General features: G+C 36.4%; 1 protein-coding gene across 4 annotated transcripts in view; it reads right to left on the bottom strand.

Annotated features, from left to right (window-relative positions):
• The window catches only part of SLC26A7 (solute carrier family 26 member 7), a 207,323-nt gene that overhangs the window by 50,949 nt on the left and 132,773 nt on the right, over positions 1 to 23,601 (bottom strand). For all 4 annotated transcript variants that reach the window (XM_064384356.1, XM_012465103.2, XM_012465104.2 and 1 more), the window contains 4 exons: positions 11,866 to 12,018; positions 7,951 to 8,033; positions 5,702 to 5,849; positions 2,952 to 3,065 (listed from right to left, as the gene is read on the bottom strand). In XM_064384356.1, coding sequence (XP_064240426.1) covers positions 2,952 to 3,065; positions 5,702 to 5,849; positions 7,951 to 8,033; positions 11,866 to 12,018 — 498 coding nt within the window. The remainder of the gene's footprint in view (positions 1 to 2,951; positions 3,066 to 5,701; positions 5,850 to 7,950; positions 8,034 to 11,865; positions 12,019 to 23,601) is intronic.

Below are 23,601 nucleotides of genomic sequence, written 5' to 3'. Positions count from 1 at the left end.
AAATTGCTTTCACAAATAGCCTATTTAGAACAAAACTTTTAAGGCTTGGCTTGCCTCGTGCTTTCCAGAAACATGTCGGTTATCAGTTTTACCCACATAAACTTAACACTTGCAATGTTAAAGGTCTGAAATGACTACCATGGGAAAGCATCCTCAATTTGAGTATGCACATTAAATCAGATTCTTTCCCTGTGCAATTTAATGGGAGCTGTTGAAAAGATTAGTAACCATCTCAACAAGCAGAGGAGCATGAAAACATTCTGCCACTGAGCTTTGTTTCCCTGGACTAGTGTTTTGTCAGATTTCTTTCATTTCTTTTGAAGTCTGATGAATAGAATACCATGCAGGAAAAAAAATATTAAATAAAATGTCCTTAGAAAAGTTCTGTTGTTCTAGTCATTCAAACGTGTGGCCTCCAGAATAGAGAAGAGAAGGGGCTCTTCTTTATTCCCAACTGTATTCAAACATATGTATACCCAACTCAAGTGAAAAAAAAAATCCCGAATTAAAAAATATGTATATGCTTTCTCAAACTATTCTCTTTCAGACACTTGATATTAAAGGTCACAAAGATTAATCAGATAGTTTTATTATTACTAAGATAGTAATTAGAAAAGCAGGAAAATGCCTAAGGAAACCCCAGATATGGAAGACATTCAAAGTGGAAACACTTCAAAGATTCTATTTCAACCTTCCCTGCCCATGTGATAAGTGAATATGTTAACTTGTTCAAGATCCTGCCGCATGGTGAAGGAGCAACTTGGACTAGAAAACTGTGTCGTTGTGTCTCAACCATACCAGGATGTTTTAAAATTAAATGTTAAAAAAGGGTTCTAAACATTTAATTATTTTTCTAATAATAATAAAATCAATGATCATTGTTAACATTTAAAGGACAGTTAGTGCTCACGCATCGTGCTAAATAAGCATTGTTAACTCCTTTAGTTGTTGTAATAATTCTACTTTAACAGTCAAGCCTATTTATGCCAGAGAGGTCAAGTTAGTTGTGCAAAGTCACTTCACTAGTGTTGAAGCTAAGGCACAAGCCCAGGTTCTGGAGTCCAACCGCAAACCACTCACTATGTTTATTGAGCCTGTTAATGAAGAGAGAAACCTAATACATTCACTCTGGGAAGAAACTACCATAGAATCCTGCTGGCACGATAGCTCACAGCTGTAATCCCAACACTGGGATACCAAGGTTGGAGGATCCCTGAAAGCCAAGAGTTCAAAATAAGCCTGGGAAATAAAGCAAGACCCTTATCTGTACTAAAAATTGGGAAAAAAAAAATCCAGGTGTGGTAGTGCATGCCTGTAATCCCAACTACTCTGGATACTGAGGTGAAAGGATCACTTCAGCCCACATGTTTGAGGCTGTAGTAAGATATAGTGGTGCCACTACACTCCAGCCTGGCCAACAGAGCAAGACTCTGGCTAAAAAAAATATATATATATATCTAAACAAAACAAAACAAAACAAAACAAAAACCGCTATAGGATTCTGGGATTTTACAGATAGAAGAGTCATCAGAGTAGGGAATGATATTTAAGTTCACTGCATATAAATACTTCAAATTTAGATCACAAAGATTTGAGAGTATAGTTTGCAAAAATATTGTTTATACCACTACAAAAGATGACCCTACACTTGAAAATCCTAGCTGTATGAAAATCCATCAGATTATTTGTGTCACATAACCAAGGGTGAATGAGGGTTTCATTTCTCAGCTGATGAGTTGTGGCAATTATTTGTCAAATTACAATACATTCAGCATTGGTTACTGCTTCCTTTCATGTACTCCGTGATACACTGATATGAATTTTATTAATTAGTTTTATGCTATATTTTAATATCTGTTGACCACTTGCCCACAAGGTCAAGAACCACATACTTTTCAAAATCAATTATTCTACAAGCTATAAAAGTATTTAATAAGGAAGACTCCCAATGAATGTTTGAATTAGCACATATAATGTTTTAGACGTTCTCATTTGATTCCTATTTAAACATAAATTGTTTTAATAAATAGTTAGCTGTTAATGTTAATTTTTTATACTAAGATACACATGGTTTTTCTTATAAGAAATAGTGACTAAGGATGCAAGTTTTGGAGTAAATCTATCTGGTTCCAATCCCAGCTCTGCCATTTACTACCTCTATGACCTGGGTAAGCTACTTTAATCTTTTCCTCAACTTTCTCAGGTAGAAACTGAGCATAATAATTACACTTCCTTCATAAGGTTGTCTAAACCATCAAAGGTTTAATTTTTCATAGGATTAAACAAGTTCATTTACAACAAAAGTATGACAGGCAATGCCTGACACACAACTCAATATCTTTTCCATCACCACCACCATCATCGTCAATACCAACATCTTCATCACCATGATTGTAATCGTCTTCATCATCTTACCAGTACCCATCAGAATGCCTGGTATATCACAGGCTCTCAATACATGTCAAATTGATTTGAGTTCCTAAAAAATATAATTGCTTAACCTAAAATATGCAGATATCTTATTACACACTTAAATACTTGCACAACTCTACAGACAGAAATTTCAGTGTCAAGGATTGATTTTTTTCACATAATGGATTTTATTTATTTAAAGGAAATTAATAAAAATGGGAAAACGTCATATTGATCACTTCAATTAGAAAGAAAGAAACAAAGAGACACCAGTAGAGGGAGCTTTGGCCTCAAAGGTTGCTGACCATAAAGCTGTAATTTGTACAGAATTTTTTAGTTTGCTTGTTGAATCCTCAGCTTTCGGAAGTGTCATTTATAAGAAAGAGACAAGAGAGAGAAGGACTTTCTTACAACAACTTAGAAAAAATTAAAGAAGTGAAAATAGTTTCCGGGCTTTAAAGAGAAGCTAGCTCTTCCCACTCCCCGAGAATGGGGGCCAAGGCCCAGCAGTCCTCTGCCCTGCTGAACAATTCAGTTACCTGCGTCTTTGCTCCTGTGCTGTACAGGCCGGCAGTCCTTCCCATGGCAGCAGCACTTGGTATGCAGAAGAAAAATGAAGAAACTATGTTGCTGAGGCCATGGGCCAAAAATTCCTGCAAGATTCATAATGAGAGAATATATAATATCTTAATCACAATTAACTTTTAGCGACCACAGGTACAATTTGTCACATAATGAGGCTTGTTTGTATTCAGATTTTGTTCTCCCCACCAGTTGGGATTTAACAATTACAATACAAATAGCTAACATTTATTGGGTGCTTACAATAAGCAAGAAATTGTTCTCAAGCACTTTACTCATTGAATCCTCATAACAACCTCATAGGGAAATTCTATTATTTTTTAATGTTCTCTGCCATTAATTTCTCCTCCATTTTTAAGTCACCTCAATCAGGTTTTTCTCCTCACCACTCCACAAATGACCTTTACAATGCTAAACCAATGATTCATTCTTGGCTGACCTTGCCTGGAAGAGGCATTTGGCATAGTTGCTCATTTGTTCTTCCCTAAAGGCTCCTTCACTTGGCTTCTAGGATGTCCCTGATTTCCTCCTACATCCCTGGCCACCACTTTTAAATGTCCTTTGGGGTTCTTTCCCATCTAAACAAGTTTAAATATTGGAGGACCGCTTCTCTTCTCTATCTACCTCTTAGCTACTCAAATACACATTGACAACTCTAAATGTTTTATCTGCAGCTTGGACCATTTTTCTGAATGTCAGACTGTATAGCCAATCTGCTACTCAGCCTCTCTCTTTGGATAGCTAACAGGTATCTCCAACTTACTAAATTGTGCTACAGCTTTCTAACACCCAACCTGGTTCTCCTATGTTCTTCCCTGTTTCAAGTTCCAAATGCTTAGACTGAAAGTTTTAGGGTTATTCTTGACTTTTCTGCTCCCTCTTTTCCCAGATGGTACCCATATCCAATCCAGAATCCATACACTTCCATCTCTTCCATCACTACAACTTAGTCCAAGTCATCAAATATCACTTGGATTATTGCAAATTCCCCTTAATAGTATTTTTGTGTCTGCTGTTGCTAGTAAGCACAACAAATATCCCTGCCCTTATAGAGCTGTGGTCGTGGAAAGCAAATGCTGGCAATAAACAAGATAAGTACAGAAAGCAAAGCTGAGGAAGGCATGGGTAAATCTGGAGTTTAAGATTTTAGATTACCAAAGACGGCCTCCCTGAGAAAGGACCATTTGAATAAAGAAGCTGGCTGAGCACAGCGGCTCACACCTACAATTTCAGCACTTTGGGAGGCTGAGGCAGGGGGATCTCCTGAAGCCAGGAGTTTGAGACCAGCCTGAGCAACATAGCAAGACCCCCTATGTTTTAAAAATGAAAAAAAAAAGTAGCCAGGCATGGTGGTGCATGCTTGAAGTCCCAGCTACTGGGGAGGTTGAGGTGGGAGGATGGCTAGAGCCCATGAGGTTGAGACCACAGTGAGCTATGATCATGCCACTCACTCCAGCCTGGGCAACAGAGTGAGCCTTGTCTCTAGAAAACAAACATTAAAAATAAATAAGCAGGTATCAGAGAGAACAGAATTCCCAGAAAAGGGAACAACAAGTGCAAATATCTGTAGCCAGAAGCATAACTAGTAGGTTCAGGGAGAAACAAGGTGGTGTAGCTAGCACAGAGTATAAGAGTGTAAGACCAAAGCCTGTAATCCCAGCCCTTTGGGAGGCCGAGGCGGGTGGATCACGAGGTCAAGAGATCGAGACTATCCTGGTTAACATGGTGAAACCCCGTCTCTACTAAAAATACAAAAAATTAGCTGGGCACGGTGGTGCGTGCCTGTAATCCCAGCTACTCAGGAGGCTGAGGCAGGAGAATTGCCTGAACCCAGGAGGCGGAGGTTGCGGTGAGCCGAGATCGCGCCATTGCCCTCCAGCCTGGGTAACAAGAGCGAAACTCCGTCTCAAAAAAAAAAAGAGTGTAAGACCAGAGAGGAAAAGGGTATTAGCAGGTTATGTAGAGCCTTGTAAGCCATGAGAGAGGCTGTGACTCTGAGTGTGACCAGAAGTCACTGGGAGGTTTCGAGCAGAACAAAGACGTGGTGGGCATTGTTCACCATTGCACCCCTTATACCTAGACCAGGGCCTTCTATGTATTAGAGTTCATCACCAATCTGTGGAATGAATGAATCTACTTTTTAAAGATGAGGAAATTGGTGCACAGAGATTAAGGTCACAAAGTGTGAGGTTGAGATTTACACACAGGTAGATCGATATTCATAAACCACTGCACTGCAACTTCTCTGCAGACCAGTAGAGCTCTGTAGGACCATGAGAGGACATGGGCAAAAGTGTATTCAGAAATATGATCAGTATAATCTGCATCTCCTGGTATTCTGATAGACCCTCACCTTCTTTAGCTTTTTTTACTAAGAGTAATACTAGTCTTATTTGTACTTAGAAATCCATAATTATTAAACATTAGCATGCAATGATAAATACGTTTGAATTCTCTCCTAAAAACAAATCAAAAAGAACATCATGATGCCATTTATTTTAACAAAAATAAAAAGTATTATGAAACATCAATGCCAGGTTTTTAGCTTCCTATGAATGATTTAGATATTTTTCTTTGTTTTGCTCAACCCATTCTTGCTATAGAGTTAGGCCAGTTTTATTTTTCATAAGTTCAACATTTTTGGGATCTGGGAATACACAGTGCAATGATACAAATGGAGTAGGGAGGGGCTGGGGGCACACTCCACCTGGTTGTCATCAATTGAATATTTGAATTTTTTGGCAGATCCTTGAGCAAGAGCCAGTGAGGCCACATAGCCTACAAGTGCCACTCCGAAAGCTTCGGTGATAACCGCAGAGAGGATGCTCATCGGGGGAGCTCTAGGTGAAGGAATTCTGTGGAAAGAAAGACCATATTGAAGTCATCAAACTTCATGTAATTTCTGTAACAACTTGCAATGAATTTAACTGTGGTAATGACTCTGAAGTTTACATAGACTAAGTGAAATACCCATGAGAAAACCAAGCAGTCTTGCCCTTAGAAGCCCTTTGTTTTCAACATTATTTAGCAGAAAAGCAAAATTACAAGGAACACCACAGGGACAACTCCATGCATTTAACTGGCATTTACGCCCAGGGAATTCAGATTACACCACAGAAACTCTGACTCGACAGAAATTTCCTGTATTAGAACAAAAGCAAATCTGGAGCGTTCTTTCATTCGAACCTTTCCAAATATTTATTTGGCTGGTGTTGAACACTGTATTTCCTCCCTTGAATACTGCAGTGCTGTATGCAAACACTGGTTTACTGTGGGCTACCATTCTTGAGTTAATTCCTAAATTTGCCATTGAGTTCATTATCTTAATTATGTTTTTAACTCAATCCTTTCACAGTACACTTAACTATGCCTTATATCCATTAAGAAAAATATGTATAAAGGCTGCAACTAACCCTCTGTTTCAAAATACAGGACCATAGTTGTTTTTTCATTTCAAAGAGCTGTTTAAAATATTTCTCTCAAATAATACCCAGCCCTTGTCTAATTGTCTTTTGAAACCCACTTGAGCCAAAGTATCATTATTTATTTATCCCTGATGATTCTTTGGGAGACTCACCCAAAAAGTAATTAAATAAATAAATTTCTCAGGCAATAGTGGAAGAAAACTGGAAGAGAATTCATGTTGATCTAATACCCAGTATGTAAGCAGAATGCTTGACCCTTTCATATTAGCTATTTTATTTAATTCTCCCACAAACCTCCAAACCAAGCATCGTTATGCCCACTGTATGGAAGAGAAAACTTTTTGAGAAAAGTTAGGTAATTTATCTAACATCACAAGGTGAATGTCAGAGCTGGAATGCAATCTCAGCTCCATTTCTCTTCAAAGCCATGTTCTTGTTATAATTTCTTTAGAGTATGGATCTTGAAAGGTCACTCAAAATAACGGAGAATTAGGGGTACTGACTTAAGTTTACCCTTAAGACATATTGATTTGTATCATTAAATGTTATTATGCTATACAAAACCATTGCAAAGTAAGAGAACTTTGTTTCATGAAGACTGAGTGTGCTTAATTATTAATAACAACAAATTGGCATAAAAGGATCAATAAATTGACTTTCAAATGTGGAAAAGCAGAAATCCTTGAGAAAATTCAATTTGATTCATATAATCTGCATTAGGCTATACCTGTATAGGATAGAGATGGCATTTTTAACATTCCCTTTTTAATCCGTGAGAATTTTTCTACTCTTTCTCCATTTTCATGTAATTAGAAACCAAAATTTGGGATTAGAACACAAAATTTTACAGGACTCAACAATTGTAACTTTGCCCAAATTTATAATTATCAGTGAATATGTAATGCTGCCCATTCAAAGGAAATAACCCAGAAGACACTGCCCTCCTTCCCTCATATATTTTCATTCTCTTTTAGCCCATATGTGGTACAACCTTTTGCTCATTTAGGGTGAACATCTCTTTTGTTAAACTTCTTATTGGCCAGAGGAAGCCTATAGGCCAGCTAGGGAACCACACCTTCTTCTCCACTTGCACTCTCTCACTATTATATACTACCCAGGCCTGGGGTTTGCTATTTCAGATGATGCTTGTCTACTTTTACTATGATTTAAGTGAAATGAAAATAGTCATAAAAATATGTGTGGTGGGGAAGAGATAGGGCAGACTAAATCCCAGAGCATAACTCTAATTTGCAAAGTCAATGTCCTCTACTTATTCAATAATATATTTGCAAATATTTCCCAAACTTTTTACCTGAAGCAATACTATATAAAGCAATTATCAACATCCTTAGCAATAGGTGAAGTCTAGGAAGTTACTCTTACTCTACACATGTAGTATGTATTTCTATCATTTTGTAATAGAAATTAATTAGAATTAATAAGTGAAATATCCATACCCACCCACTCCCAGTCCCTTTCTCCATCAGAAACAAACAAACAAATAATATTTTTAAAAAACAGACTACATTACCCTTGTGGAATATGGCCAACTACTTCTAATCCATACGTGTTTTCCATATTGGTACAATAACAAGCAAATGATGCAGCAATAATCTGTGTGGTTCCATTTGGAAAAAGAAAAGATATACATTACCGACCTCTCAAACACCTTAAAACAATTTCTAAAAGTAAACATTGTTCTCGTGTCTCATAATCATCAAGAATAATCTAGCAGTTACACAGACTTTTAAAAATTAATAAAATATTAAAAGTCAAAAAGTCACTCAGTTTTGAGAGTACTACAGTCTCCAAATTAGATGGCATCCCAATCATATGGCTTTTCTTATTTATTTATTTATTTACTTATTATACTTTAAGTTCTGGGGCATATGTGCAGATCGTGCATGTTTGTTACATAGGTATACACATGCCATGGTAGTGGTTTGCTGTATCCTCATGTGGCTTTGCTAATGTTCTACCCATGTCAACCCAATTATGTCTAAGTCTGAAGGGGAAAAATACAGAATACAGGAGTGTGTGTGTGTGTGTGTGTGTGTGTGTGTCTGCATGTAGACAGCATAATTCAACCTAAATACTTGCCTCTCATGATAGGAAGGGATGCTTCGTAAGACAGCATGTTTTCTCTCCATGACAGCAGCCTTTCAAGAGTTTGAGATATTGCATCCACATTCCTAATCTATGTTAGTCATCAAGGATGATTTACAGTCTCCTTGAATATTTTAAAATTTTTAGCTTTTACTATTTCTTGTAGTAAAATATGCTGCTTCACAGCCTGCTGGGCTCAATGCTTTTAAACTGACCCCTGTGGAGTTTCAGATACCCTATCCTTCTGCTATGACATATGCTAAGTAAGGTTACATGTTCCCTGCCTATACCCATAGCCATCTTTAACATGCATGTCAGAGCCCCATTCACCTGCCACTGTACTCTACTGTTTTCCGTGGATTTTCATTTTTCTGATCATTTTAATAGATATTAAAAATTTCACGATTATGGTATCAGTTTGGAATAATTCATCTTGTAAAAGAAACATACCAATTATTCACTTCAAATACAAATTTACAATACACATGGCCAGGAAAAAAGTATAACAAATTCACACTAGCAAAATAAGGAATATCTAATAATTAATGCCCAATAATATCATTTTGTAGGTTTTTCTCCTATTCCTGTTGTTCTGTTCTCTGTGATGATATTTAACTGAATTTGCAGAGGTTTTTAAAACATCAAATAGGCTTAAAAAGCAAAACACTCTAAGGACTTAAAGAAAAAGATAAAAAGCAACAAAACCATAAAGGTTATATTGTTAAACTTTATAAATATTGTGATACAATAGTAGCATTTTCTAAAGAAGCTACTAGGAGCTAAAGATTCAGGCTATTAGGTTAGAATCAGATATATTAAAACAAAAATTCCTAAGTCAATTAATAAATTATAATTGCTCATAATCATTAATAAACATCTATACTAGGTCAGAAAATATTGTGAGCTGTAAAGAAAATAAACCATGGCTACTAGATACTGGATTCTTATTGAAAATGGAAGTACATAGGGTGTTTGGTATGCATAGCTAATATTAAAATTAAGTGCTCTAACTCACTGAATTAGCCTTTAAGACAGTGTTTTACTTCTTCGCCGCATTTCTTTAACAAATTAAAGTTTCCTTATCAGTTGAGTAATTGCTCCTTCTTCAATATTAATTCAATATGTGTGTATAAGGCCAGTACTGCCCTTAGACCTGGGCAAGAGAAGACTGCACCCCAGGCATGACTAGTACTTTAGAGCAGCAGTCCCCAAACTTTTTGGCACCAGGGATCAGTTTTGTGGAAGACATTTTTTCCATGAACAGGGTTGGGGGAGGGGATGGGAGATGGTTTGGGGATGATAAAGCTGTTCCACCTCAAATTATCAGGCACTAGATTATCATAGGAGCACACAACCTAGATCCCTGGCATGCGCAGTTCATAGTGGGGTTCCCGTTCCTATGAGAATCTAATGCTGCCACTGATCCGAGAGGAGGCAGAGCTCAGGTGGTAATGCTTACCTTCTGCTGTGTGGCCAGGTTCCTAGCAGACCACAGACTGGTACTAGTCCATAGTCTGGAGGTTGGGGACCCATGCTTTAGAGGGTTCTAATTTGGCTTCTTCCAACTGTAGACATCCCCACAATAAGGGAGCTCTGTGGGAGTAGGGAGTTTGTGCCCAACTCAAACCTGCACCTGTCTTTCTGAACCACACTCTGGATACTCAGGAATCTATAATTTCCTGCCCAAATGGCCTCCTGCCTACTTGCAGGGCACCTGCTGGAAGTCCACCCTCCCAGGGTAGCGCAAGAAAGTTGGCAAAGAGTCAGTCGTAGTGGTGGTGGAGTGGCAATGTGTTTGGAGCCTGGATGTGGGGACGGAGGTGTCCACACATATACATGTGAATCCCCTGGTAGGTGGGATAGAGCTGGAAAAGGAAGGGAAGGAGCAGATCAAGAGGCTGGCTCTCCCCATGCTGCCCATACTCGCAGAACATAAAAGACTAGGAAAATTGTTCTAACCTGGCTTTCAAAGTCATCACTAAAGGATATTTGTCAACATAAGAAAACAGAATTTGTTATATTTAACATTTTGATCTATAAAAGTATTTGAGTTTGCATTTGTAGTTTTGTCTTGGGTTGTACAAATGATAGAAATAACACTGTATAATAAATACTTTTTATCTTATTCCAAGAATAATTGCAACTGGTTTTGCAGAGAATAAGCAACTGTTTTACTACTAACTCAACGGCCTTCCTCCCTAAGTTTATTTTCAATTTTTGGTTTTATGAAACTTATGCAATATAGCTACCCAAGATACAATAAGTATTTCTTAATATCTGTAGGACTTGGAGATAAGATGGTATGTTTCAAAGTTGTTGCTGTGAAAACTAATAATCATAGGACTCTATTTTTATGGCTTATTTGAAATACATACACATATACATTGTATAGATCACATATGTTATATAGATCTCAACAATTATCAAGAGTATAGAATCATACATGGCCTAGTCATAGAGGGAAGCCTTTCATATTAGTTGTATAGAAATGAGTCATAGCCTCCAGAGTCAATTTCCAATGTGCTAGCCCTATAATTGTACATAAACCTACACAATTTCAAAATTCAAAGGAATATTTTAATAGATGAAATGATTTAGATATTTGTCATATACATTTATAACCCAAAGATCATTAAAATTCTAAAGCCAATTGATAATAAATTAGTAGACTATGGTTATATGTTAAGATTTTATTTTCAACTTAATGCTTTGTGTAGTTAAGAGTTCCCATTAGATGCTCTTGAAATTTCAAAACATATTTTCTAATGCCATGAGTCTTAGGAGCAAAGTATAATGTATTATTTTTTCCAGGTATAACAAAAAAAAATATTTTAGAGAACTAGTCTTGGCCAATGAAAATCATGAACATCCTTTCAATAAAGCAAGATTAGGTAAGTAACAAAAACCTCTCAGTCATGACTGAACATTTGTCAATTGTTAATATTTCTATATATATCTTACAGGGTGCCATATAAATAGGATATGATACCATATTTTATTACTTTACAGAAGATCACGCCAGAGACCTTTTGAGTCTCACCCTTAGAAGTACCTCCTTATTTAAGATCTTAAGCTATATGTTCTTTTATTTATATAAAAAATTATAAGCATATGAGAAATGTTGTATAAATTGAAAACACGTGTGCCTTCTTTTTTAAATTATTGACTCAAAATGTTTCCTGTTCCTACATTAATGTATAGTCATGCAAATTAGCCCTGCTTTAATGAGACACAGGAGTAGCTGAGGGTTACTGTAGACAATATAGCAAGCATGTGTAGATCTCCCTAAGAACTGGCAAGCTTTGTATGGCAAAAAGCTAAATGTTGATTTCATACTTACCAAAACTAAATCGACAGGAAGAACAACTTTAATTTTCCTTTTAAACTGTTCATTCAGCTCTTTAACAAGAACAAGGACCACGATGCTCAGCAAGGATAAAAGCAATGCTTCCAGTCGCACAGACTTGATGTTTTCAAAAACATATGCATAAATCTACAGTAATGAGAAAAAATGTGAACAAAATTCAGGGTCACCTATAATATACCAAAATAAAAAGCTGGCCTCCAATAAACTCGATGATGTTTTTTAAAACCATCTTAATGACTAGGGAGAGGAAAGATACAGGTAGGAGGGTAGTCAGTGCGAATGCTATATATTTATTTGCATCAACAGATTTGCAATTAAAATTGCTCTTGTTCCTTTCATCAAACTCAGGGTTTGCACCTTCTGACATAAGAACACTGCTAAAGAGAATGACTCTTTTGGCTTCTTCCCTGACACTTCGAGCGGCAGAGATGTTTAACTCATTATTTATGTGCAGATTCATTATTAAGTGCAGTCAGGGGACCATGGGTTCCCCAACTTTGGGGCCCTCCTCAAATCCCAGAAGCAAACAAGCACACATATAGATCACACACAAAGGAGTTAAGAGCTGACATTTAACTGACATCAGATATTTGGCTTCATGTAAATTATTAACATGTTCTCAGTCATTTAGCAGTAATTTACTTGTTTATTGTCACTTACTTTATACCAAGCACCATGCCAGTGTGGGTCTACATAATAAAAAAATTTAGATGTTGCTTCAGTATTCAAAGAGCTCATGGTCTAGTGTAGGAATTGGTAAGTAAAACAATAAATTAATGCATTCAGTGCTATGGATATGGAAAGGGCAGCTGAAATATATGACTTAGGGTTTTGAGTAGTCGGGGGTCCCTTCTCAAAGCAGATAAATGGGAATTTGCCAGGTTATAGACCGTAGAGGTGGGTAAGGAGAAGAAACCTGAGGGGAAATATTCTGCCCAAAGGGCATGTTTATAAAACTTAGAGCATAGAATGTGAGGGGAGGGGTACCTGACTTCCTGAAAAGTATGTTCAAGAAATCAATACAACTACTTGTCTTTAAAAGTATGCAGGCCTGCTTGAAGTTTTACCTACCTCAAAGAATTTGCCTGAACCTAGGAAGAAAGTATAATATATTAATATCAAACATTAAGTCTTGGTAATTTGGGATAATCTGATGTGGCAGATAAACTAGGATCAATGTAAAAGTCAACCAAAAGAAAAACATTAAAGCCCTTCTCAAAATCAAAGACTATGTTTCAACTAAGTGCCAATAACATTTTGTCCAACAACTTAGCATGTTGTTGATAGTTATATAAGCATCTAATCTACTAGCACAAAAAAAGATAGGGTAAAATTTTAAAGAACCCTAAATTAGGTGCCGAATAATAATAACTAGCCAAATACAATCCATCCTCTACAAGAATGTCTGATATAAGGAAACCCAAGTGGAATTTTGTTGTCTGGAAATTTAACATAATGATTCTCAAATTCATATAGAATATTAAATGCATAGAATGTATTAGAAAATTTTGAAAGAGAATATTTATAGGCTTATACTAACAAACATTTATAATAAGTCAAAATACAATACTAGTATTAAAATATGTAATAAAAGCCTAGGTGTGGTGGCTCACACCTACAATCCCAGCACTGTGGGAATCTGAGGCAGGAGGATCACTTGAAGTCAGGAATTTGAAACCAGCCTGGGCAACATAGCAAGACTCTTTCCCTACAAAAAAATTTAAAAATTAGCTGGGCATGATGGCATGCACCTAAAGTCTTAGCTACTGAAGAGTCGTCTGAGGGAGGATCCCTTGAACCCAGGAGTTCTAGGTTACAGTGAGCTATGGTTGCTAGGGAAGGAGATCTGTGTAAGCTAGAGAAGAAGATACTGTCTCTAGCTTAATATATGTGTGCATGTGTGTGTGTATTAAATATATATATTAAACATATGTACTATATATAAAATAAATATATATAGAGAGAGATAGGGTCTCTAATTGCTCTATTGTTTGCCTCAGCAATTCTACTTCAAAACATTAAGCTATAAACATGATTAGGCTCATGTGAAAAGATCTTGTTACAAAGATATTCACTGAAACATTGTTTAAAACAGCATTAAAAATGGAAACCATTTAAAGTGTAAAAAAAAAGAAAACTGGTTGAATTCCATAGGTTACATGTATACATATAATAGTCTACATCCATTAAATTCATTATTTTAGACAAAACGTATATTTAGTGACATGGAAAGACCTTCCTGTTATAATGCTAAGTGAGAAAATAAAGTTTCAAATAAATATGTATGGTTTGACTTTGTTATGGGCTCAGTTGTGCAGCCCCCTCCAAGTTCTATGTTGAAGTCCTAAACCCCAGTGCCTCAGAATGTGACCATACTGGACCATACTGGCCTTTAAAGAGGTGATTAAGGTAAGATGAGGTCATATGGGTGGGCCCTAACCCAAAATGACTAATGTCCTTATGAGAAGAGATTAGAACACAGACATGCAGCTTGCACAGAGGAAATGCCACATCAGGACACAAGGAGAAGGCTACCATCGGCAAGCCAAGGAGAGAGGCCTGAAGAAGAGACCAAAACTGTCATCATCTTGATCTAGACTTCTCAATCTCAGTCTCCAGGACTATAAGAAATAAAATTCTGTTGTTTAAACCACCCAGCCTGTGATATTTGTTTTGAAAGCCCTAGAAAGCTAACATAGATATTACTTTTGATGAAATAAAATTTTATGCTTCTAAATATCTATGAATGTTTCTGGAATGTTAACAGCTCCACATAAGAGCTTATTTGTATCTTCAATGTTTTCTCTTATGAAAATATATCACTTGGATAATTTTTAGGGTTCTAAATTGGCCTTATATGCTTATTTTCAATATGTTTCTTAACTGCTCCTTCTCTTGGATGTGCTAGATGCGGTTTTTATAACTTCATTTCTATTTGTCCTCAGTGGATTTCTCAAGTCTAGCTGCAGGTGATAAAGATTAGTTTTATTCTGGCACACAGGTTATTCTTATACTAGCCCAACTTTTTGTGTTCTTTGTCCTTTTTATTTAGCATCTTAAATATAAATTGACCACAACCCAAAATATTGAGTCAAAACATTATATAGACAATGGGTCAAAAGAATTTATATGGATTATATTCCTTAGAATATCATACAATTCTGCTTAGTAGGTTCTCTCATCAAAGGACTCAGCCTATCTAGCCCACGGATCAAATGCACCTGATGTAAAGGTGGTGCATCAGGTTGAGCCTGAATTCTGCATGTTAAATTTTATCATTAACATTTGAACTCTTTTGATCAAAGAAAATGTACTCAATTAAGTGGAGCTTCACTGGGTGAAAAGAATTAGAACAATGCAGGGTATCCAGACCACCCTTTATCCATACAGTTAAAATGACAATAACAAAAATACCCCACTAGTTATATAATTAGATACATTAATTAATAAATTAGGGGTCAGGTAGTTTTACTTATATCTCTTTCACATAATTCTATTTTATTCCATGCTACGTGAAAAGAAAAGTAGGTACTACAGTATCACAGTTATCTTAGATGCAGATGGCATCTTTCCTCTCTGTCTCTATGTTGTGGATGATAACTGTTCACAGGATTACTACAGAAGGAACAGAGTCCATTTCTTAAAGTCGTCCTTTACTCCATCCCAGGATAAAAATCCAAAATGCTACTCAATGAAAAATATTCTACAGGGAATGGGGATAGAGACGATGTCAAAAAACAAATTGTCCAAATGCTTTCTGATGATTTGTCATGATCTGAGGATAAAATTGAGAATATTATTTAGTTGATTTGTCAGGAAGAAGACAAACATCCAAGTATGTTAAAGCATTTAGAGAATATCTTTTCTGCTGTTTTATATGGTATTAAAAGTATGCCATGAGAATGCCTGTATAAGAAAGAGTAGAAATATGCAAAACTTCAAGCTATACCAAATTTGCTGTAGTGTGCATTTTGAGAACATGTGTTTGCAGTAATAAAAATGACCACCCCAGAATGAACAGAATGAGAAAACCCCCCAGGGTTTTTATTGTCTGTCTGGATTAATCTACAGTTCATCAAGCAAGGCACGTCTCACAAGATGCTCCAGAAGAACACAGGGGTGGATAGCTCATTACAAGCAGCATGAAAAACACAATAGGAAAGGAGGCTGGTGAGGAGTGTCATTCTAATGACTGTCATGTGGACCCACAGAGAGTATCATAAGCTAAAACAGGCTCATGATAGATGGGTGGCATAAAGAAAAAGAGATAGGAACGGGGCTAAGGATAGACATACACACAAGCATACACACGTATTTACATATGCGTATTTAATAAAGTTTCAGGTATCCTAAGCACTCATTAAATTTCTAATTTCTAGTATAAATCCAGTCATCTGAATATACTCTCATGCACTAAGCTCCAGTAGATAAAAATTCCTATTGAGGATCAGCATTTTCTCCCCAGATCTTAGAGAAGCAAAGATAATATTTATGTCTGTATGGATAAATAAGTAAGTTCTCCAACCAGAACTGCCCAGTCAGTTTAATAAAATGGTAACATTAGTTCATTACATATTGAGAGTTCACCTCATTTGAAGACTGTAAAACTGGTTGTTTAAATTGACCATTTATTATAATGATATAAAATGAAAAATACTGATTTGCATAAACAATCCATCTTGAGGTAAATCACCTATCCACAGCACATGTATTACTTCTCATTCTTTTCTTTAGAATTGAGGCTTTTTTCTAAAGTACTTAGTGGACATTTACACATATACACACAAATAAACACACATATACAATATATTTATATAATGTGTTTTTATCTGATTTGCCTTTCTTTATAAGCTTCTTTTTTCACGAATGGATTCTCAACTTCTAGAATGGTGTCTGGGAAAAAGTAGATACTCAATAAATACTGTTTAATGAATGAATACTTGGGTCTAGCATAGTAATAGTAACAATAAATCTGTAAGTAGGCACAGATGTTACCTTGAATAAATAGAATAACAAGTATCAAAAATTAAATAAATTTTCTGCTCAATACTTTATTAACCAGAAAATTCTATGAATCAAAATATTCTTTTCCTCAGCATTCTGGTTGCTCTAGGTTTTGCTGTAATAAAATGTACATGAGAAAAAAATTAAAACATTTTTAGAGTATGATATTATTGACAATAATTCTTCAGTAGTAAAGATGAATACATTTTTCAATTATTCATAAAGGAACCACAAAGATTATTTGAATAAATATATCTATGCTAAAAACACGTAACCCTTTAGCAGCATTGTTTATCATTCCTGCAGTATATTGATACTAAAGATTCTGTGATAAATAAGTTTGCATTTGACTAAAGAAACAACAGAGCAGTAGTAAAATCGGCATGCTGTAATAAATCTATCAGCACACTATTTTAACAGTAGATATAAACTACTAATTTGCAATCTACAATTCTTAATTGCCAATATATAATTTTGAGTCAGTCATCAACCACAAAACCAGAACTATCTCCAGAAACAATGGTAACATCCATATAAGCTAGCTAGCACATGTGCAAACTTTGGTTTGAAAGTGCATTTGGCAGAATCAGTATACAGATAGGTATCTAAAAATATGGAATGTTTTCTATGTCTCAGAAAGAGTATATATTAAAATAAGACAACAGTAGCACCACTGAATAAACTATTTTACTCATTGAATCTACTCTAAAGTCCTATGTTGAATAAAATTTATTAACAATCTATCCAGTTAGATGGTTCCATCAGAAGCTTCATCTCACAACATGGAACACTCAGTGGTAGTCACGGCCCTGAAATAGCTTTGAAATGTGGTGTTAATTATATTTACTGATTGTGTCACATGGATAACTTCAGTCACATTCTAACTGTAAAACAAACAAACAAAAATATAAAACCTCCTCACCACACATGGTTGGGTTACTGTAGTGACTGAATTGTAGCCCCCACTCCCCACAAAAAAAGTCTACATTCTAAACTCCACTGCCTGTGACAGTGACCTTATTTGGAAAAATAAGGTCTTTGCAGATGTAATTAAGTAAAGGTTCGATGGCAAGATGAGATCACCTAAAATTACTTGTGTGGGCCCTAAATCTCATGGTCAGTATCCTTTTAAGAGACAGGGCTGAAGAACAAACAGCAAGGAGGGCCATGTGAAGACAGAAGCAGAAGTTGGCATGATGCTGCCACAAGCCAACGAATGCTAGGAGCCAGCAGAAGCTGAAGAAGCAAGGTTCGATCCTCCCCTAGAACCTCCAGAGGGAGCATTGACCACGTGAGACCTTGATTTTGAACTTCTGTCTTCCAGAAATGAGAATAAATCTGTTTTGTTAAACCACCAGATTTGTGGTAATGAGTTACAGTAGCCATAAGATGCCATCACCAAATCTAATGCTGCTCACTTCTGAGACAACTCAAAGAGAGTATAATGGGCTGACCTGTGTTCCCTCAATATTCTTATGTTCAAATCCTAACCTGCAGTACTTCAGGATGTGACTGTATTTGGAGACAGGGTCTCTAAAGAAGCAATTAACTTAAAAGGAAGCCATTAGGGTGGGCTCTTGATTGGCACCCTCCTAAGAATCAGGACACACAGACACAGGGGCTCCACCATGTGAGGAAGCAGCAAGAGGGAGTCATTTGCAAGCCAAGGAGGGAGGCCTCAAAAGAAACCCCTCCTGCCAACACATGGATGATGAATTTCCAGCCTCCAGAACTGGGGGAAATTAAATTTCTGTTGTTTAAGCCACTTTGTCTGTGACAGTTCATTGTAGCTGCCCTAGCAAGCTAATAGAGCAGAGGGGATGCCAAACTTTTGTTCTTAGAATCATAGATAAACCCTAGCAAATTTCCCTCTTTTCAAGTAAACTGAGATAGAGGTATTCTAAAACACAGAAAGAAACAAAACAGAACGTTTTCAATAATAATTACTAAGTGATCAGTACCGTTAAGAGAGATGGCCAACTGAAAGAGCATCTACCAGACATCAAATAGGCATGATTAATATCTGCAGTGAGGATTACAACTGAAGTGCCTAACAAAGGAAAAGTTCAGAAGACACTGTCAGCACCAGAAAAAACCTTAGAAATCAACCAGTTCTACACACTTATTTTGTAGAAATAGAAACTCCCAAAGACTAGTGTCCTGCCCTAGTTGACGTGGCTTGTGAGTGACAAAATCAGGATTTTGACACAGGTCCCCTCAACCCTAGACAAACACATACACATTTTACCAATGCCTCTCTCACGATTTTTTCAGTCAAGCAAAGAATTTTTCCAAATATCCCTGCTGCTTCCTTTTCCCTTGAGTTATGGAGGGAAGATACTACCTCTTTGAAGAGGATACTATAATGGAGCATGAAGTATTAGATTTTGGGTTTTAGTGGTAGTATTCAATGGCACCTAGCTGCTTCTCAGGCATACGAGCTCTTCTCACCCTCCAGCCTTGTGCCTTCAACATCAGCGGCAGAGTCACATTAGTACAAGGAAAGTAATAAGCCTTCCAACTTGATTCTGAAAGCTGTTAGTACACAGATCATGGCCTTTTCTTAAGATAAGCATATTTGGTGGAAAGTCTGCCTGTACAATACATTGCCTTCACCCACAGTTCCTGAAGTGAGGGGAACTTTCATATTTTCCCTATCACAGGCAGGTGGGGGTGGTACAGGGGGGATTCAGGAAGAAAGAATGGGGAAACTGTTTAAACTTCATTACTTCCTAGAAGAGTAGAGGAATTAATACTTTCAGGCTCTATTCTGGCAATCTTATATACAGTGATTCATTTAATTTCTTAATTTGCAAGATGAGCATTTTTATTTCCATTTAACACACGAGGAAAATAAGACTCAGAGAGGTTAGTTAAATTGCTTAAGGCTACACAGAAATTGAACAATGGAGCTGGCATGTAATTCTTGATCTTGTCTCACTATTAAACCTGTAATCTGCCAGCTACACGTATAAAACAAGAGTAGGGTCTAGTCTTGTAGCCAAACCTTTGGAGTTAATAAAGTAGAATCATGAAATTTCTGAAATTCCACTGGAAAAAATCTTAGAAGAAAACCCATTCTGTCTTTCCAACATGCCAAGCTTGTATCTACCTTAGGGAATTAGCCTTTGCTGCTCTTTCTTCATAGAATACTCTTAACTCAAATCATTCTATGGCTAGGTCTCTCTCATCTTTCTGGCCTCCACTCAAAAACCATGTCCTCAGAAAAGGTTTCCTAGGCCATCTTAACCAAGCAGACCCACCCCTGTCACTTGACCACATTACCCACCTTCAATCACACTCCTTGTTTCTTTCAACACTATCTGAGATTATTTTATTTGCCAATTTGTTTGTCTCCTCTCTCCATACTTTGCAACCCTCCTCAGTGTTTCAGTAAAATTCCATGGGAACAAAAATCTTATTGCCCAACTGTATCCTCAATGCCTGTGAAGTGGTCAATTTGTTGAGTAAATCTGTTCTAATAGTTCTTTAATCAAAGATGCACCTTGATCTCTTCTACTCATGTTTAGCTTGTAAAATCCCCCTAGGTTATTTTAATTATTCTGTTGGACAATTAAGGCAGCTTTCACATCCCTGGAACCTTTAAATATGAGAGTCATGATTGCCCAGGCATACCGTCTCCCCACCCCAACTTGCTTTTAAGCTCATAACATTTGAGTCCTACCTCCAAGCAGATCTAAACTCCTGCTCAGGGATCCCTAAAGTCTGATCCTTCCAAAATTGATGTTAGCACAAGTTTTCCCTGTTTATAAGCATTTGATGTCTCCTATCAACTTTGCCTACGTCACTGTACACATTAAACATTTTAGAATAGGTATTGATAAGATCAAGCCCCTCAAATCCCACCTCTCCCCAAAGTAGTGAACATAAATAGAAAAACAAGAAAAATATAGGCTGGGTGCAGTGGTTCATGCATGTAATCCCAGCACTTTGGGAGGTCAAGGTGGGCACATGATGCCAGAGCTCAAGACCAGCCTGGCTGACAAGGCAAAACCCCATTTCTACTAAAAATACAAAAATTGCCAAGGCATGGTTGTGCACATCTGTAATCTCAGCTACTCTGGAGGCCGAGGCACAAGAATTGTTTGAACCCTTGAATCCAGGAGGTGGAGGTTGCAGTGGGCCAAGATGGCACCACTGCACTCCAGCCTGAGTGACAGAGTGAGACTATGTCAAAAAAAAAAGGGGGGAAGGAAAGGAAAGGAAGTAAGAAAGAGAGAAAAACAAGAAAAAGATTAAGTTGGATATTAACCTCAGGCTGTATTTTTATCAGTACAAACAAAACCCCAAAAGAAAGAGGGAAAACCAACATTCTGGTAGTTTTTTACATCATTACACCCCGATTTCTAATCAATAACTATATAATACACTGGGAATAAATCCATTCGCTATTGCTTCAAGGAATAAAATAAGTTTTAGAACAAATATAGTCTAAGGAAAGTATGGTATATTAAATAGCTAAAGACATCATGAGTATACAAAACTCACTGGCACCAAACATACAACCAAGCATTCCAAGGTCCAGGTGGCATCCAGCCATCTCTTGTTTAGTAAATTAGTTTAATTTGAATTACTTGAGCACTGGATTTTGTGGTGATACATTTTTTTCAGTGAATTGTGAGGGATGGAGAGAGCTTAGCCTAAGATGGTTGAGTTGCAAAAATATTTGCTCTCTGATTTAGAATCCTAAAGTAACCTTGGCTACAAATTTCCATGTACTTGTTTCATATCCAGGTTAAACCTGCCACATCTTCTATCTCCCGCATCACTGATTGAATCAAGCTACAGAGGAACATTCTTTTTCTCTCCCCTTTAATTTATTCTGTCCATTTTTCAGGGTATACTGAGCATTCCTGCAATTCACAGTAGAAATGTACAATATCAGCAGAGAAACTGTGAGCTTTCATAAACCATCAAAGCGTGTTCTTGATTCAGAAATCCCAGAGGGCCTATGTCTACAAAGCAGATTTGTTCTCCACATATAAACCTCATTTGTACATATTTAATTGTGATCTCATTCTCTATAAAAGAAAATGTTTCATTGGCTCTAACTTCCTTCTGACGTTTCTATCCCATTTATTAACATTCTTGGTTCCTGTTTTGCAGTCTTTGCAGTTCAAACTAGAAAAGTGCTTTGCTTGTACTTCAGGGGTGGGAGTGGGATTTAAACTGTTTTTTAGTTCTGAAACTACCCATTTTTAGGGAACAAAATAAAAACTTCCAAAAAGGATGACTGAATATATTGCCAAGCTTGCCTTTTGCTCTTGAGTTTAATGTACATAACTATAAATAATTATTTAGAGCAGTGCTCATATAAAGCCATGCCAATGAAAGTATCCTTGCCAAATTTAGCATAGGCTGCTGCAGGCTGAGACACTGGCACTATCTCAAAGAAACCCACATGTGCTAATATGAACTAGGAATTTTTGTAATTTTTTATTGTGCCTTTTGGGGGAAAACATCCTTTCTAATAAAAATACTTCATCATTCCTCAATTAAAAAAATTATAAAGAAGAGTTAAACTTTTTCTTCATAACTGTGTGAGGAATCAACTTACTGGTCAAATATTTGAATATAAAGGAAGTCATGAATAGAACAATTTAACTGCTGAGCCAATATCCCAAGACACGAGTGACCCTTATAACATTATTGTTTCTGCTTATTTTAAAATACATTGCAACACTGTTTATAATTTATTAAATGAGTTTATAACTGCTGAGAGAGATTTGAGCTGAACTGTTGAAAACACTTATGAATAAAAATAAAGTAAAAAACATAGCTTTTCTTTAATTGTAAAAACCAACCCCCACAAACAGAAGATATATTTGTTCCTAAAGGTTTTATAAATTTTCAAGCCATTTTTAAGTCATTAAAATAGATATAATTTTGTAATGTTGTTTAGGTTTTTTTTAATCTGATTAAGAGTCCTCTATAGAGGAAAAGCATTAGTATCTATTACTTAAGTGGTACTTAAAAAAAAATCCATAATATGTTATATTGTATTCGCTACTGGTAAGAGAGATAATGGCTTCCACTTAATGAACCCCTGTGCTCCATGCTTTTCATTTTGGAAATTAATTCCAAGAAGTATAATTATCATGAGTGTACAAAACAGACAAGATGACTGGAAATTAAAGACACTAGGTCATTAGCTCAAGTTATGGCTAAAGCTGTGGTCTGCTGGGCTTCTATTATTCTAAAGCTCTTTCCCCTGTTGTCTCTTTCTAAGAAAAAAAAAATCAGTGTCTACCTGACTGTATAAGCCCTAATAAATTAACAAGAGCCAAAAGTTAACTCAGAGGAAAAAAAATTAATTTTTCCCCAATATATAACTGAAAAAAGAATGCATTGAGGTAATCTTTCAAGTTTACTAAGAACTAACCATAATTCTAAAAGAAAGATAGCTTAATCAGAAGTATATGAATCTAGAGATAAAACTTGAAGAACAAATTTAAAATAAAGAGTTAGCTGTGAAGGAATTTGAGAAGGCTAAATAAAAGGATAATTTAGACCTAATTATACTCACTCTTCTTAGGGATAAATTAGGGTCATAATAGTTATTCTAGAGGATTCTTTTGAATATGTGGACCCCAGAAATTCTAGAAAGACATTCAAAGTTCCAGGGGAAAGCCTTAGTATTGCTTAATACTCGGTTAAGAATCCCTCCCATGAGGACACTCTTTA

The sequence above is a fragment of the Aotus nancymaae genome, unplaced genomic scaffold (assembly GCF_030222135.1).
Source record: "Aotus nancymaae isolate 86718 unplaced genomic scaffold, 86718_ANA_hifiasm-v0.15.2.pri h1tg000036l, whole genome shotgun sequence".
NCBI classification, from domain to species: Eukaryota; Metazoa; Chordata; class Mammalia; order Primates; family Aotidae; genus Aotus; species Aotus nancymaae.
The sequence above is the reverse complement of the archived record's forward strand: the minus strand, read 5'-3'. Positions and strand labels throughout refer to the sequence as shown.